This window comes from Narcine bancroftii, chromosome 7 (genome assembly GCF_036971445.1).
Source record: "Narcine bancroftii isolate sNarBan1 chromosome 7, sNarBan1.hap1, whole genome shotgun sequence".
Classification (NCBI taxonomy): Eukaryota; Metazoa; Chordata; class Chondrichthyes; order Torpediniformes; family Narcinidae; genus Narcine; species Narcine bancroftii.
In genome coordinates, this window is record NC_091475.1 from 45700804 (window position 1) to 45719839 (window position 19036).

The 19036-nt window shown below is 43.5% G+C and overlaps 1 protein-coding gene across 1 annotated transcript in view; it reads left to right on the forward strand.

Moving 5' to 3' along the window:
• gemin8 (gem (nuclear organelle) associated protein 8) overlaps nucleotides 1-19036 on the forward strand; it is a 200646-nt gene that overhangs the window by 48235 nt on the left and 133375 nt on the right. Inside the window, exon 4 of the mRNA XM_069889952.1 lies at nucleotides 3007-3171. Coding sequence (XP_069746053.1) covers nucleotides 3097-3171 — 75 coding nt within the window. The 5' untranslated portion in view covers nucleotides 3007-3096. The remainder of the gene's footprint in view (nucleotides 1-3006; nucleotides 3172-19036) is intronic.

Consider the following 19036-nt stretch of genomic DNA (forward strand, 5'->3'; position numbering starts at 1 on the left):
TCTTATCAGAAGCCTCAAGGATGCAGGAATCTGGTTTGGACTGGCATGGTGACCCAAGGCACCTATGGCCACTACTGCGCTTGTTTAATAAAGACATGAATATTAACTTAGACACTCCTAAGGAGAGGATGGACTAATTAGCATAACATGCGATATATGATGAGGGAGGAACTGTGTGGTATCTGCAGTGATGGAAGGGAAAAGGGGAACGTTGTAATGTATTGGGATTCTGATTGGAAGAAAGTAAATGAAGGTGGGGTGATGTTGAGTGCGGGACTGTACAAAAGAGTGATGATTCTGAACCTCCGGTGTGTCTCCAGACCAGGGACACCCGGCTCTGCAGACCTGAAATAAAGCTGAACCTGTTCTCCAAGACTTTGTCTCCAGAATAGTGATTGTGTATATTTCACACAGGGAACATGACAAACAATATACCCGTCAGCTACAAGGCATAATTTAGAGTTGTTTGTTCTCAGTGTTAACTATGTGCATGCCTTACAGAATGTGTACTTCAATGCTAATCAAAGAAATAGCTATAAGTAAATGCAAGTTGTGCAGCATCTATAGGAGGCAAAGATATATAACCAATGTTTCGGGCCTGAGCCTTTCACCAAGGTATGAGCAAAATAACACACAGGTCCATGAATAGTAAGGGATGAGAAGGAGGGATGATGGGGAAGGGGGAGGAGAATAAGCCAATAGGCCATAGGTGGACATGGATAGGAGGGCAAGAGGGTAAACTGAGAATTGATTGAGACAGGGAGTAGCTCAGTGAATGCAGAGCTGGAAGAAAGGAGACAGAGGTCTAGGGAATGAAATAAATTGGAGGAGGAGGTTCTAACAAAATCCAGAGAAGAAAATGTTAATGCCATTTGGTTGAAGGATTCCCAGATTGAATATGAGATGTTGTTCCTCCAATTTGTGGGTGGTCTTATTTGGGAAATGCATGAGACTGTGGACAGCCATGTCAATATGGGAATGGAGCAGAAGAATTGAAGTGGGTTGCAACTGGGAGATCCTCACATTTACAGTGGAGAGAGCGAAAGGGCTTAACGAAGTGATCTCCCAGTCTGTGTCCAGTTTCTCTGATGTAGAGGATCCCACAGCTGGAGCACTGGATATAGCAAGTGACCCCTGCAGGTTCACAAGGGAGGAGATGCCAATGGTACATCCCATCAAAAACATCATCTCTTTCTTATAACCTCACTGGAATATCCTAAGTACTCTCATAATATAATCCTGACATCCTGTTTTTGAACCTTTTTTTCTAACTCTCTGTATTTCCTCCTGTAGACCCTATTCTTTTAGTGTGGTCAATTATCTATGGTTGCTCATCCTTCCACTTGAGAATCTTCTGCAAATACTTGGAGACATTTTTGACCCTGACACCCAAGAGGCAACATATCATTCTGGAATTTCATTCATGGCCAAGAATGTCATGTCTGTATTATTGAGACTCCCATCGCAACAGCTCTCCTTGTCTTCACCTGCCACTGGTGTATATCAGAACCGGTTATGGTACCACTGATCTGGCTGCTGCAATCACTTTCTCCTAAGATGCCATCCCTCAACTCTATCCAAAGTGATAGAGGGGAACAGCCACAGGAGAATTCTCTACTTTCCCTTCTGGGGAGGGGGGGGGGGTGGGGGAGAGATGTTAACACATTTATCTGACTGAACCTTTGATGTAACCACCTCTCTGAAACTCCTTGGAGGTAACACTTTCCTTTATACCCCTCAGTGAATCCAACTGCCCATTCCAATTTACTCATGTGGTCTGAGAAGAGCTGTGTTGGGCACATATCCTGCAAATATAGCCATCAAGGACACCACCTGATCTCCCACATTTCATTTGAGGACCATTTTATCACTCCAGACTGACGGTGTGAAAAGACAAAAAAAAACAAATCACGTCAGAGGTGTAAGCCTTGGAGACAATCAAAATGACAGTAAGAAATAGGAATGATCTGGTGTCTTGAAGGGGTCTGGATAGGAGGTTACGCTGACTGAATTCACAGCACAGAGTCAAATATAATGGACTGTATCATTGAAATTAATGTTATTGATGTGATATTGAATATGGTACTAAGTTTTATGTGGACTCTTTAAGACAAACAAATGACATTAAGAAGATAGTGATACTGATTGATTCAAAATCAAAGTTAATGATGTTGAGACAGCAATTACAGAAGGGGATGTAGTGGAGACCTGGGAAAATGACCCAATTGAATTATGTGTGGCAGAGTGATTCAAGTGCAATTCGGGGGTACAGTAGTGTAGTCATTGAAACACTGATAACTGATCGTTAAGCTACTAGACTAACAGCCTAAATCCTAGAGTCTAGACCATCAATCAAGTCATGAGTTTAAAATTCACAACAAAATCAGAGGGATTTAAATTCAATGAAATAATTGAATTTTTTTAAAAAATGTAATATTAAAATGAAGCTACTAGATTACCATAAAAAAGCACCCACTCTGGCCGAGAGTTGATTCCAGATCCACTGATAAGGTTAACTCTTAACTGCCTCATCAATTTAAGGGACAATAAATGCTATCCACTAGCAATATGAATAATATTTTTCAAAGAAAATCTATGAGAACAGGTAAATTCATCTAATATTGTATGCTAATATAACTAGTTATCCAACTGTCATCTTCATTTGTGCAAATTGTTCTACTGATGAAACAACACATTTTGTTGCACTATCCATCTAATCTTTTATATTTATTATCAATTTTCTTTTGTGGCAGATTGTGTTCATTTAAAGCAAGATTTTCATTACATTTGTAGGTTGTATAATGTCTCATTGTAATGATCATAGCTTGTATCGGTTTAATTCCTTCTAAAATGGGGCATAGGGCATCTTTAAGGAACTCTTTTCATCACGTGGTATTACTTCTTAAGCATTGTTGAACATAACAAACACTATTCTTAGTTCAGAATTTTCTTTAGTGCAAGACATTTCAATTTACAGCTTTCACGTTGTTTATTTGATTTTGCAAGCAACTCAAAGAATATGGATACTGTACCACGAAGGGCTTCATGTGTATAGAAGAATCTCCAAAAATGTCAAAACTTGCATGACCAGTATCCATGAACTTGGGCATCATACAACATCAAGAAGGCCTGTTTGAAGGATGTGTAGCAAGGATGAGAATAGCAAGCAAGGTGAGAATTTCAAGCTTTCTACTATGATCACCTTTCATCAAACTTCATCTACCTGACTGAGGGGGAAAAATAATATGATTTATTTTCCCTTCCTTGAAGCATGAGTAATTTTAATGCTGCTCTTATTAAGATGACATGACATGCTAGCCACATATAAGTGAATCTGCAAATACAAAATATGATTTTGAATATCCATTTCTGCATTAAGTTACATTCAAATGAGCTTGTATCTTTTTTTCTACATAATGTACCAGGCTCAGTGTATGCTAATGTCATTCTAAAATATAGTTTTTGCAACTTGTTCTCAATAATGTAAGAGCTCACATTACCTAATGTTTCATGAGATTACTGTCATTCATCTCATTTTCTGACATTGCACATCAATTTAATTGCAATATTATTCAGGCTTTGGACTCAACTATTGAGTACATGAATAAGGCCAGTCATGTAAACAAGCTGCCGACTAACATATTTCAGATGTGAAATAACAGGAAACTTTATAAGTTGCCCAGGAGTGACAAGCGCAGTGGCCCTCCTGAGAGGTACTTGCTTAATACAATACCAATCAAGTGTGTGTCACTGGTGGTACAGAAAGTGAAAACAGACAACTGTGCCTTTGGGTGTTTGGACTCAACTGATTTTTTTCTGCTTTAATCCATAATTAGGAGTAAAAACTTTGATGCAGAAATGGAATCAGTAGGCTGCCTTGTCACTGAAAATATAATATACAACCTCAACTAGCTTAGTCAAAGCAGTTTCTTGTTTATCTACATTTTCACTGAAGGAAGTGTTTTTTTTTGTTTCTTCACATGGTAACTTTAATTCTGATTATCCAGCAACCTAATTCATTTACTTGAAACCCTTTCTGTCTCTGCTGTTGACTTCCACATGTTTCATATCCAGAGGATTCATGTTTGTCAATTTAGAATTAAAATGACACCCCCTCCCCACCTCCATCCCCTCGGGGTGATCAACTTCAATCAATTCAGCAAAACCATTAGAGAATGGAATGATGGTAATTCATCTAGTTGTGTTTCCAATGGAAAATTTAGCTGCATTAGAACAACTTGAATGCAGGTCTGCCCATCCCTTGAAGTGCATCAAGAGCAAAATATCCACTTGTCTCTTGGAAAGTCAATTGAAAAATACTCCCTCTGCAGTCTTGGTCGGGAGGGGGGTGGGGGGCGGGGAGAGAGGTGGGGAACACTGAACAGAGGCTCTCTGTGGCTTTTAAATGATCTGCAAACATCCTCATATTTCTGATCCAGATTAGAATATTGCAAAAATTCGCCTGGAAGAAGTTCCATTTCAATGCTCAGTTCTGGTGATCCATAAAGCTGTTATATTCACCAATTTGATGTGCACAGTGCTTTTCCATAAACTTCCAAGAGTTAGTTGGACGGAATTGAAATTAAGAGAAAGAAATACAAGTAAAAACAGAAATACTGGAGGAACTCAGCAAGTCTCATAGCATCCATAGGAGGCAAAGATATATTCCTGATCATTCGGCTTTATCTCTTTGGACACTATGAAACCTGCTGAGTTCCCCCAGCATTTCTGTGTCTTTACTACAATCACAGCATCTGTAGAGCTTTGTGTTTCACTGCATGAAATAGCAGGATGATTAGAACCATGAATCCTGAGTCATGGAAGTAATCAGCCTGACAGAGGACCATGCGACTCCCCCTTCAAAACAAGCGTTGCATCACCCTCATCAGTGTCTATGCTCCAACCCTCCAGGCGGAACCAGCAGAAAAGGACAAGTTCTACACTGACCTGCGCAACCTCATCCAACGCACCCCTACAGCCGACAAGGTTGTCATCCTTGGCGACTTCAACGCTCGCGTCGGCAAAGACTCAGAAACCTGGCCAGGAATCCTGGGCAAGCATGGCGTCGGCAAGTGCAACGACAATGGGCGCCTCCTGTTGGAGCTCTGCGCAGAACAGCGGCTTGTCATTACAAACACCCTTTTTCAGCAGAGGGACAGCCTTAAGACTACCTGGATGCATCCCCGATCCAAACACTGGCACCTCCTGGACTACATCCTGGTGCGAGAAAGTGACGAAAAACCATCTATAATACATTCATTAGAAATGGCAAAGGCTTGATAGTGTTAAAATGTTTGAATTCAATGGTTATATTAACAATGAATATTCTGCAGCATCTTTTTTTTTGGGGATTTAGACTGACCCAGTGGGGTGGCAAAAACAGCACAAGCCAGTGCCAATCAGCTTGGTTCTCATGTCCAATGGTTAATGCAGCACAGTTTGCTATTCTTTCTTCTTCATGTTTAGTTTTCCCAGAGCAACAATATCAAATACCAGAGAACATCTGTCTAAAATGAGTGGAGCAAAGTTTCGGGGAGATGTCAGAGGTTTTACACAGGGAGTGGTGGGTACCCGGAATGCAATACTGGGGGGTGGTGGTGGAGGCTGGTTGAGCAGGGATATTTAAAAGACTCTTAAAGAGGCATATAGATGTAATAAAAATAGAGGGTTATGGGTGTGAAGTAGGGAAGGATTAGATTGTTGTGGAGTAGGTTTATATAAAATGGCACAATATCATGGGGCAAGGGTTCTGTATTGTGTTCTAATGTTCTATGTTCTTCTCAATATCACTCAAAGGTAATGCAAAGATAATGCAACTAGAGTTTGAAAGTTAAAAATAATTATTGTTCAACTGAGTCCAAAATTCACAGTTTAGTTTACTATGCATGGACATTGAGCAGACAACATTTCAATTGGTACCAGATAAACTCTTATTCAAAAAGGCACAAATCAGAAATGTGATTTAAAAAAAATTAAGTGCTAAAATCATAAAATATAGGAGCAGAAGTGGGCTCATTGGCCCATCGAAACTGCTCTGCCATTCTAATCATGAGCTGATTCATCCTCCCATTCAGCCTTCTCCCTGACTCTTTGATGCCCTGACTAATTAAATGCCTGCCAATCTCTGCCTCAAATTCACTGAATGACTTCAGTTCCACAGACTCGCAGCCCTCTGACTAAAGAAAGTTTTCCACATCTCTGTTTTAAATTGGTGCCCTTTTATCCTGAACTTGTGCCGTCTTGTCCTAGGATCCCCTACCATGGGAAACATCCATGTCACATCTACCCTGTCTAGGCCCTTCAGCATTTGGAATGTTTCTTAGGTACTACTCCCCGCCCCCCCCCCCCCCACCATCCCCACCATTCTTCTGAACTCCAAGGAGTACAGTTCATGAGCTGTCAAAACTTCCTCATATGCTCATCCCTTCATTACAGGAATCATTCTTGGAAATCTTCTCTGAACCCTCTCCAATCCCAGCACACCCTCTCTTAAATAAGGATCCCAAAACTGCACCCTGTACTCCAATTGAGGCCTCACCAGTGCCTTATAAAGCCTCAACATCGCACCTCTACTCTTGTATCCTATTCCTCTTGATACAAGTGCCAAAATTGTATTCACCTTCTTCACCACCATTAACCTTTGGGGTATTCTGGACGAGTCCTTTTGCACCTCTGAGTTTTGAATTTTCTCCTCATCTAAATAAGAGTCTGCCCGTCTATTTCTTCTACCAAAGTACATGACTGTCCCCTTTCTAACAATGTATTTCATCTGTCACCTCTTTGCCCATTCTCCTCATCTATTCAAGTCTCTCTGCAGCCTCTCCATATCCTCAGCACCACCCGCCCTATTACCTATTTTGGTATCATCTGCAAATTTACCCATAAAGCCATGTATTCCACAATCCAAATAATTTATAAACAACTTAAAAATAAGCAGCCCCAACACCGAGCCTTGAAGAACACCACTGGTAACCAGTGGCCTCTGTTTCCTGCCAATCACCCAATGCTCTACCCATGCTAGTATCCTTCCTGTAATTCTTGGGCTCTTGTCTTGTTTAGCAGCCTTGTCTAAGGCCTTTTGAAGGTTCAAATACACAACATCCATTGCATTTCCTCTGTCCATCCTACTTGTGATCTCCTAAAAAAATTAGAATAGGTTTGATAGGCATGATTTTCCTTTAAGGAAACCATGCTGACTTGGGCCTATCTTTTTAACACCTACAGGTATTCTGGAACTTCATGCTGATCTCTGAGTTAGGATTAATTTATACCATTGTGACACAATTAAGAGAGATTTTCAGCCATAAACTAATAAAAGACTGTGACCAACAACAAAGCTCCCTGCAAGTAACCATACTAAGGACTTTGGAGTCCTTAATGCTGAAACCTGAAATTAGAGTTTTAAAAAAACACCAGTTCGTGGTGAGAGCCAGTCATCTTTCAACAGTGATCAACAGGAAGAGTGAATAAAAGGCAAGCAGGATCAAAGAGAGCAGCCTTTTTGGAGAGACCATTTTGGGAGTGTCAGTGCTTGAAGAAGCAGAACATTTCAGATGTCCTGGAATGGAAGACCACATTTTGAGAGCAGATGTGGCAGAGGTGAATAAACTGAGAGAAAAGGATGGTATCCTCACAGAGGCAGAATGGGAGAAGGTGAAGTTGAGGTAACTGTAGAAGTCAGTGGGTTTGTAGTAAATGTCAGCGTAGAGCTTGTTTCCTGAGAGATGCAGAAAGGGGAGATGTGTCAGAAATAGTCTGTGAACTTCAGATAGGGTTGGAGGATGATAGCAACGTTGATAAAATTGGCAAGATCTTCAATGGTGCAGGAAGCAACCTCATTGCAGTCATTCATGCAATGGAGAAAGATTGGGAAGTTGTATCAGGGTAGGTGCTGGGTCATTTAAGGACCATTAAAAAGGAATATCACCCAGGACATGATTGGACATACCCCAGGTTATTTGAAGAGCAAAGGGAGGAGATTGCTGGGACCATGATAAAGATCTTTATATCCTCATAAGCAAAAATTAAAGACTGGAGCATGGCCAAAGTTCTTTCTTTGTTCAGGGTATATAGGAATAATGGAGTAAATTAAACACCTGTGAACCTCACATCATCATAGAGAAGCTATTGGAGAGCTACTTGAGGATAGTATTAATGAACATTTGGAAAGGAATTGGCACATTAGATCATCAGTATGGCTTTATGTGAGGTTGAAGTTTTGAGGAGGTGAAATAGGTGATTGATGAGGGAAAGGTAGTAGATACATGGACTTTAATGAGACATTTGAAAAGTTCCCTCAGTTTAGATTGATCCAACAGTTATAGATGCTTGGGTCTCGGGAGAATCGATAGTTTGGATTCAGATTATAAACGAATTGGATGAAAAAGTATGTGAGTGCGTGTAGAAGAAATTTTAGAAAGAAAAGGACCGACACTGTGGAAGAAAGTTCATGCAGAAAGCTTTGTCACTGACACTAACATGGATGTCAAACAGTAAAATAACAGGAATGCTGGAGAAACTAAGAAGATCATCTACTGCACTCAGTGCTCCCATTGTGGTCTCCTCTACATCTGAGAGACTGGATGCAGACTGGGAGATCACTTCATTGAGTATCTCAGCTCTGTCTGTCACAATAGCAGGGATCTCCCTGTGGCTGCCCTTTTAAATCTCCGCCCATTCTCTTGCTGACAAGTCGGTCCAAGATCTCGTGCACTGCCAGACTGAGACCACCCACAAATTGGAGGAACAACACCATGAGACCATAGAAAGATACTTCACCAAGGGAATGGGGAATTGAAATGGGTGGCCACTGGGAAATCCACACTATAGCAGCAGACAGAGCTGAGATGCTCAATGAAGTAGTCTCCCAGTCTGCATCCACTCTCTCCAAAGTAGAGAAGGCCACAACGGGAGCACTGGATGCAGTAGATGACCCCTGCAGATTCACAAATGAAATGTTGCTTCACTTGGAAGGACTGTTTGGGGCCCAAATGTTAGTGAGAGAGGAGGTATGGGTGTAGGTGGAGCATTTCTGTGGTCACAGAGGTAGGTACCAAGGGAACGATTAGTGGGGAGGGAAGAGCTGACAAGGGAGTCACAGAGGCAGCAGTCCCTGCCGAAGGCAGAGAGGGGAGGAAAGGGAAATATGTGTCCAGTGGTGGGATCATGTAGAAAGTGAAGGAAATGATGGAGGTTGGATGTGGTAGCTGGTGGGGTGGTAGGTGAGGACAAGAGGAATCCTGTCCATGTTGTGTGTGGGGGTGAAGAGGGGAAGTATGGGTAATGGAGGATATTCAGGTGAGTACTGAGTTGATGATGATAAAGGGAAAGCCTCATTGTTTGAAGAAGGAGGACATCTCAGGTGATCTGGCATAGAAGTCCTCGGCCTGGGTGAAGATGCAACAGAGAAGGAGGAATTGAGAGATTGGAATAGAATTCTTACAGTGAAGGGGGTGGGAAGAGGTGTAGTTGAAGTAGCTGTAGGAGTTGGTGGTTTGTAGATGTTTGTCAAGAGTTTGCCTCCCGAGATGGAGACAAAGAGATCAAGGAAAGGGAGAGTGTTGCTAGAGATGGACCAAGTGAATTTAAGGTCAGAGTGGAAGTTGACCACAAAGTGGATGAAGTCAACAAGCTCATCGTAGGGGCATGAGGCAGCACCTAAGTAGTCATCAGTGTAGCAGAGGAAGAGATGAGGGGCCTTGCCTGTGTAGACTTGTGGTGTGGATTGCTCCATGCAGCAAACAAAAAGACAGGTAGACCTGGGTTGTTTTCTTGGAACATCTGATGATGAACAAAGACATTACCAAAGTTTATAAGATTATGAGAGGCAGTCAGAATTTTTTTCCCCAAGGTTAAAATATCACATACAAGAGGACATACATTTAAGGGAAGGTGGCAAAGAGCTAAAGAATATTTTTGGGTCAAATTCTTTTTTTACACAAAGAATGGTGGAATGGGCTGCCAGGATAGTGGTGGACGCAGATACAAAAATAGCATTTAAAAGGGTTCATGATAGATACAGTACAACTCCAATTGTCCAAAATAGTCAGGACTGGCCCCATTTCAGATAAATGTTTTTTTTGGAGAACCAGTAATTTTTTTAAAAACAGCCCAGAAGCAACAGCAAATCACTTGTAACAGTGTTTATACTCCAACAAACAATGCTGGCCACTGCCGATCACTGACACTTCTCCACTGAAGCCCCACTCGTACCGGGAGCCTGAGGGTCCCGCTCCTGCCTGGGAGTTTGAGGTCCCCGCTGCCACCGCCAGGGGCCCCAAGGTCTGCTGCTGCCGGCACCGGGGCCCTGATGTATCCAGCCAGTTCAGCTCCAAAACAATTTTGGATAAATGAGGATTTCAGATAATCGGAGTTGTACTGTACATAAAGATGCAAGGAATAGAGAGGTATGAATCATGTGCAAGCAACAGTTTTAGATAAATTTGGACATCATGTTCAGCCAGTTATCGTGGGTCAAAAGGCTGTGCTCTTCTATGTTCTCCTTATTACACCTCAAACCAGCAACAACAGTAGATGCAATTCAAAAGGGTTAAATTTTAACTCTAAATTTATTAATGACTATTAACAATTTACCACTCTATAAGAATCGATAAGAAATATACAGATATCATATCTTTATAAACAGTGCGTATGTTAAAAAATGCTCAGACCATTACAGTCTGTGCCCAATATTCTGTGGTGCGCTGTTAGCCAGAATCAGACACACACAAGGTAAAGACTGTACCACAGGCTTTAATCCACAGAGAGTCAGGCTAGCTGTAGCTGCAGTAACTCTGAGTGAGGCCTCGGGAGGCCGGCGCAGGCTTATATCCCGGAGAGTGATTGACACCCGACCAGGTGGGGCTTGATCCATTCAGGCCGACTGATTGACAGCCGGCAAGGTGTTGTCCTGTCCCCTTACACTCCTGCAAGTACAGAGGTTGCATCCTGCAGTAGGCCGGTGGTGTACCACTCTACTGACAATAACCACAACAGCAGTGCGAGTATAAGACAGCTTTAATAAACTAATATGTACACTAAGAGGTCTTGTCTCTCTGCAAGACGAACTTGGAAGGCTAGACTGTAGCTCTGGACTGCTTTATATACAAGGTCAAAAATTTTCGTGGCTTCCGTTGCCTTCTGGACCTCCTCGGTAGTGGTATACGAGTGGGGAGTGCGGTCTGCCTTTCGGCCTTTCTTGGTGGAGGTGTGGGAGTGGGATGTACTAGATGGCCATGTGGCCGTGTGGGCTAGGGATCCTCTTGTATGGGATTAGGTCCTGCCATCAAGTCTAGGGTGGTGATATTTTGTGGGGCGAGCATATCCAGGGTCCTGATTTCCGGGGTGGGTGGTATAGTCCTCTGGGGTGACTCGATGGACGACTGTTCTAGTGACTGCTGCTGTGCTCCTTGTTGATCCATAGACATCTGTGTTTCCTCCGCGTTGTTCACACATCCGGCCGGCACGAGATCCCTGGTGGCCACCAAGTCTTCTCTTCCATCTGGGAATATGACAAAGGCGTACTGAGGGTTCGCGTACTTCAACTCCACTTGATCCACCAACGGGTCCGCTTTGTGGGGTCTGCAGTGCTTCCGGAGGAGAACAGGTCCTGGTGTCCTCATCCATTTCGGCAGCACTCTGCCCGTCGTGGCTTTCCTTGTGAAAGAAAAGATAGAGACATGTGGGGTCATGTTAGTGGCAGTACACAATAAAGAACGTATAGAGTATAGGGCTTCTGGCAAAACTTCTTGCCATCCAGTAACAGGCAGGCCTTTTGCTTTTAAGGTCAAGAGGACCGTTTTCCAGATAGTAGCATTTTCCCTTTCAACTTGTCCATTCCCCCTCGGATTGTAACTTGTAGTGTGGCTGGTAGCAATCCCTCTCTCGTGCAGGTACTGCTGTACTTCTGCACTCATGAATGCAACACCGCTGTCTGTGTGTATGTAGTTCAGGTACCCAAATATCCTAAAGATGATTTGGAGGCATTTTATAACAGTGGCTGCTGATACATCAGAACACGGGATTGCGAAGAGAAACAGGAATATTCATCTATTATGTTTAGGAAATAGACATTTCTATTATTGGATGGGAGTGGGCCTTTAAAATCGAGGCTAAAGCACTCAAAAGGTTTGGTAGCTTTTATCAGGGTGGCTTTGTCTGGCCGGTAAAATTGCGGTTTGCTTTCCTCACAGATGGGGCAGCTCTTGTTCACTGACCTCAATTCCTCTACCAAAAATGGGAGGTTTTGGGTTTTAATGAAGTGAAACAGTCTAGTGAATCCCAGATGACCCACCTCACTGTGCAAGCTCTGCAACTGAGACGTGTGGTTAACGACGGCACAAGTGCCTCTGGACAGTGTGTCGGGGGGCTCGTTGAGTCTCCCAGGGCGGTATAGAATGTCGTAGTTAAATGTAGACAATTCTATCCGCCAGCGCAGGATTTTGTCGTTCTTAATTCTCCCCCTGTTCTGGTTATCGAACATAAAAGCCACAGACCGTTGGTCCGTGATGAGGGTGAAGTGTTTGCACGCCAAATAATGTCGCCAGTGCCTTACTGCTTCCACACTGGCTAGGGCCTCCTTCTCTACAGCTGAGTGTCTTTCCTCTGACCCCTGTAGGGTACGCGAGAAAAAGGCCACCGGTCGTCCGTCTTGGTTTAGGGTGGTTGCCAGAGCCACATCAGATGCATCCGTTTCTACTTGAAACAGGATCGACTCATCTATGGACCGCATGGTAGCTTTAGTGATATGGTCCCTAATGTCCCTGAATGCTCTGGTGGCTGCTGAGCACAGTGGGAAAACTGAGGCATTTACAAGTGGGCGGGCCCTGTCGGTGTAGTTGGAGACCCATTGGGCGTAGAAAGCAAACAGTCCCAAACTCCTTTTTAGTGCTTTCAGCATGTGTGGCACTGGGAGGTCTAGGAGAGGGCGCATACGGGCAGGTCTGGGCTGATTTCCCCATTCTGCACTATGTAGCCCAGGATTGGCAACTTACTGGCGCTAAAGACTCATATGTCTCTGTTGTATGTTAGGTTCCTTTCCTCGGCTGCCTGGAAGAACCGTTTTAAATTCATGTCATGATCCTCCTGAGTGTGGCCACAGATTGTCACGTTGTCTAAGTAGGGTAACACCGCTTTCAGTTGGAACTCATCTACTATTCAATCCATTTCTCTCTGAAACAGGGACACTCCATTGGTGATACCAAAGGGGAGTTGCAGAAATTGATACAGCCTGCCGTCTGCCTCAAATGCCATGTAAATGCAATCGCTGTTTCTAATGAGCAGTTGGTGGTATGCTGCCTTTAGATCTATGGTGGAGAACACCTTATACTGCGCAATGTTGTTCACCATGTCTGCTATGCGTGGGAAGGGGTAGGCATCTAGTTGTGTAAATTTGTTGATTGTCTGGCTATAATCCACTACCATGCACAGTTTTTCTCCTGACTTTACTACAACCACCTGGGCTCTCCAGGGGCTGGTGCTCTGCTCTATGATGCCCTCCTGCAGTAGCCTGCGGACCTCTGTCCTAATGAAGACTCTGTCCCTCGGGCTGTACCTCCTGCTCTTTGTGGCTATTGGTGTGCAATCTGGGGTCAGGTGTGTGAACAGCGGAGGGGGTTCTATGTTCAGGACAGACAGGCTGCAGTGTTGTTTCTTCGTAAGGCATAGTCCGGGGTGAGGCCCATTGTGCACTATTGTAATGTTTTCTAACTGGCACTGAAAATCTAACCCCAATAGTACTGGGGCACAGAGGTGAGGGAGTACAAGTAACTTGAATCCTTCGTATTTTGTGCCCTGGATTTCTAGAGTAACTCTGCAAAACTGTTTTACCTCAGCTGCAAGGCTGCTGGCTGCTAACAGGATCCGATGCTCACTCAGGCGTGTGGAAAGGGCAAGGCGGTTGACTAACCCCTGGTTCTGGAGTGGTCAGGAATTCTGCACATACATGGTGATTGGGAGCATGACTTGTGGAGATCCTTCCACCCGCGCTTGTAGTGGCCCCTTTCTGATCAGACTGGGGTTTAGGATTGGAGGCACCTGTACCGGCGAACCTACGGGCAGGCAGAGCTCTTGGCCATTTCTTACCTGCCCTATCATACTTCTGTGGTCTTCCCCGCATTCCACCACAATTCCAGTACAGCGGTCCCTCGCTGTCTCTGTCCTCAGATGCACGTGTCTGCTGGTCGTCCCCAGATTCCATTCCTCAGGAAGAGTCTCCAGGTGGTTAGGAATGCATGTTGGAGCAGAAGCAGCTTCCATCTTAGTAGCTATGATATTAGTTTATTAAATTATACTGAAAATAACCACACCAGCAGTGCAAGTATAAGACAGCTTTAATAAACTAATATGTACACTAAGAGGTCTTGTCTCTCTGCAAGACGAACCTGGAAGGCTAGACTGTAGCTCTGGACTGCTTTATATACAAGTATACAAGGTCACCGAGATGATCCCTGGTGACCTAGTGATGTAATTATATATTCAAAAAGAAAAAAATGCCCAAATAACCCCAGGCCACTCAGTCAAGAAAGTCAGTTCAAAAACACAGTCCACAGAATTCAATCTCAATGTCCAAATTCAGTTCTTCAACTGAATAATAAAAGGACCTTGTATTGAATGTTAGAGAGAGAAATTATTGATGTTGCATTACTGTAAGCTTATGAATCTTTTATTTAAGGCTTCCTTAGATGACTTCTCTCAGTTCTCAAATTGTGGTTTTTAACCCTTCATTAACTGAGGCATGTGCCTTTCACACAGCTCTCCAGTTGGTCTCTGCCACTCCAACTGCAGTGCTGCTGCTCCAATTGGCACTCTAACTACCGTTCCAACTGCATTTCTGAACGTTCCATTCTCTCTTTGTCTGTACAGCTCGACCCAGCTGCACCACAAGTCACACAGTGTTCACAGCAGAATTCCATCCTTTATGATGACAGTCCACAGTCCAAAAGATCAGTCCATGGTCCATAACATATGCATGACTGAAATAAAAGACATTCATCTCTCATTATTACATACATTCAACTGACTGAGAATCTGCACTTTATTTTAAAATAAATATTTATTTTCACCAGAATCGCTTGTTTTGAGACTTTGAAATATAATGATGAACTAAAATAATGAACTGAGTTGAACAATATTAAATTCCTCAAATAGTGATAAAGCTGTATTCATGCAGGACACATAGAGGGCAATGTGGCCTGACTGAACTAATTTAAACAAGAGGATGGATTCTTCACATTATAAACAGGGCTTTGTATTTAGCTGCCAGCACTGATGAATGACTGCAGCCAGTGATTCTAGTGCATCTGCATCTTACCCAGAGGGAAGCTGTGGCAGCATTCACAATTCATTTACTGTGTTCAGACACCAAGACAATGCTTATAGCACACACTGTCATTCATTCAATCTATTTACACATCACATCTTCAAGATTAAATGTGGGATTTTAAATCTAATAACAAAATTGATATGGATTCCATGTGAAACATACTATTTTAAAGCTCTTATAAATCCAAACATTAAAGAGCCTTGACATTTGATCATGCAACCCCAATATTCAGTCATACCAAATGGAAATATGAGTGGGAGTAAATAAGTAATTCTGCAGTCCCTAGAGCTTTAGGTTAATTTCTTTTCAGTTCAATTCTCTGGATTCTGAGATGGCTAAAGTCAACAACATCCAACATAAAAGATCAAAGTTGATCATCACCCTAACAACTTATTCTCTCCACAGTGCATGCAATTTGCAAATTGCACTGCAGTTATTCAACCAGGCTAACCTTTCATTCCCTAACTATTCATATTACATAAAAAAACAATGAAACAAACACATGGGAACATCAACAACTCTTGGTTCGCCTACAAGTGTTACTCTATCTGATGACACTAACTTCTCTTCAATACCGAACTTCCAATTGCATCAAGAGAGATATTTCACAAGAAAGCCTGTGGCAATTTCTCTTATGAGCAATATGGGACAGACATTAAATGAAAACCCTACCAGTGGCAAGCACCATGAAAAGAAATTGAATAAAAATTCTTAACTGCCCTCTGAAATGGCCCAGAAATCAGTACAGGCAATTTGTTATGGGTACCATTGTCCATATCCTGCAAGAAACAACAACAGAAAAATCCCTTCATAGGGTGAACAATGTCCTGATTTTATCCATCTTATTTCCCTGTTCTAATCATGTCCTCTCTACTCCAGTAAACCTCTCATACCTTTAAAATAATCATTTACACTTCTGACACTGTTTTATACTCTTAATTGCCTGAACCCTCCCTCCCTACCCCACAAAACATCTGCATGGACAGAAAATGTAGAGTTGCTTAAATAGGGCTTAAAGTATTATTGAGGATCCCTACTATCCATTACATAGTATCTTTAACCAACTACCATCAGGAAGGAGATACACTGAGGGGAGTCACATGATGGAGTAGTGGCTGGTCGGGAAAACCAGCCCTCTCCAGGAAAATAAGAAAAAAGTTAGGAAAAAGCAAAGCATAAAAAAAATAAAATATAAGAAATAGAAGATAAAGATACAGAGAAGAGAAAGAAGATGGCTTGCAAGAAGGAGAAAGTAAAAACTGGAAAAAAAGTAGAAAAGTCGCCGGAGAAGAAACAAGAAGGCCTTACCTGCATGAAGGAACAGGTCGCTGTGGTGGCGAGGAGCGCCCGACCCTCGAGGTCAGTGCCTGCCCTGCAGAGTCACGACCCACCAGCTGGTGCACTACAAAAATGGCTCTCGGAGCCAAATAAAAGTGCGCAATCAAGGAGAAAGAGGACATCGGCGGGAGGGGGTCTCAGCAGAGGAGCGGGCTGTCACAGAGCAAACAGCTGAGGGACGCCCAACACCAGGGCGCTCACCTGGAGGACGAGGAAGGCAGCAGAAGAGGGAGCGATGAAGCAGACATGGGAGATAGACGGAGGGATGACTGACAAGAAGACCAATGTCAGGAAGCACAATAGATGAGCAGCCCAGGAGGGGAGGACTAGCAACAAAAGGCCCAACAAGAAGAGGCCCAACAAAGAGATACAAGCAGCTCATCAGGAAAAACAGAAGAGACACAGATACAAAGAGAAGAAGACACAAACACAGATACAGACACAAAAGAAGAGGAAGAAGAAGACCAAGATCTTCACAAAGAAATAGAAGGTAAAACTGATGGACAAAGAGAAATAAAAAGTAAAACTGATGAACAGAATATAGATAAAGTCATTTTTGAAGAACAAATGAGGTCAGTAAAAGAATGGTTGTCATTAGAGTTTAATGCAATTAAAAGGAAAATGAAAAGAGCAGAAGATAAAATGCAAAGGTTAGAACTGGTAATGACAGAAATAGGGAAAAGAGTGGAGAATGTGGAAGAGCGGGAAACAGCTCCAGAAATGGAAGTAAATGACTTAAGAGAAAAATTGGAAGGAAGTGACAAAAAATTAAAGAGACTCAAGAGTTGTTATCTCAGAAAATTGATATGTTGGAAAACTCTTTGTCTTCTTTGGCTTGGCTTCGCGGACGAAGATTTATGGAGGGGGTAAAAAGTCCACGTCAGCTGCAGGCTCGTTTGTGGCTGACAAGTCCGATGCGGGACAGGCAGACACGATTGCAGCGGTTGCAAGGGAAAATTGGTTGGTTGGGGTTGGGTGTTAGGTTTTTCCTCCTTTGCCTTTTGTCAGTGAGGTGGGCTCTGCGGTCTTCTTCAAAGGAGGTTGCTGCCCGCCAAACTGTGAGGCGCCAAGATGCACGGTTTGAGGCGTTATCAGCCCACTGGCGGTGGTCAATGTGGCAGGCACCAAGAGATTTCTTTAGGCAGTCCTTGTACCTTTTCTTTGGTGCACCTCTGTCACGGTGGCCAGTGGTGAGCTCGCCATATAACACGATCTTGGGAAGACGATGGTCCTCCATTCTGGAGACGTGACCCACCCAGCGCAGCTGGATCTTCAGCAGCGTGGACTCGATGCTGTCGACCTCTGCCATCTCGAGTACTTCGACGTTAGGGATGAAAACGCTCCAATGGATGTTGAGGATGGAGCGGAGACAACGCTGGTGGAAGCGTTCTAGGAGCCGTAGGTGGTGCCGGTAGAGGACCCATGATTCGGAGCCGAACAGGAGTGTGGGTATGACAACGGCTTTGTATACGCTTATCTTTGTGAGGTTTTTCAGTTGGTTGTTTTTCCAGACTCTTTTGTGTAGTCTTCCAAAGGCGCTATTTGCCTTGGTGAGTCTGTTGTCTATCTCATTGTCGATCCTTGCATCTGATGAAATGGTGCAGCCGTGATAGGTAAACTGGTTGACCGTTTTGAGTTTTGTGTGCCCGATGGAGATGTGGGGGGGCTGGTAGTCATGGTGGGGAGCTGGCTGATGGAGGACCTCAGTTTTCTTCAGGCTGACTTCCAGGCCAAACATTTTGGCAGTTTCCGCAAAGCAGGATGTCAAGCGCTGAAGAGCTGGCTCTGAATGGGCAACTAAAGCGGCATCGTCTGCAAAGAGTAGTTCACGCACAAGTTTCTCTTGTGTCTTGGTGTGAGCTTGCAGGCGCCTCAGATTGAAGAGACTGCCATCCGTGCGGTACCGGATGTAAACAGCGTCTTCATTGTTGGGGTCTTTCATGGCTTGGTTCAGCATCATGCTGAAGAAGATTGAAAAGAGGGTTGGTGCAAGAACACAGCCTTGCTTCACGCCATTGTTAATGGAGAAGGGTTCAGAGAGCTCATTGCTGTATCTGACCCGACCTTGTTGGTTTTCGTGTAGTTGGATAATCATGTTGAGGAACTTTGGGGGACATCCGATGCGCTCTAGTATTTGCCAAAGCCCTTTCCTGCTCACGGTGTCGAAGGCTTTGGTGAGGTCAACAAAGGTGATGTAGAGTCCTTTGTTTTGTTCTCTGCACTTTTCTTGGAGCTGTCTGAGGGCAAAGACCATGTCAATGGTTCCTCTGTTTGCGCGAAAGCCGCACTGTGATTTTGGGAGAATATTCTCGGCGACACTAGGTATTATTCTATTTAGTAGAATCCTAGCGAAGATTTTGCCTGCAATGGAGAGCA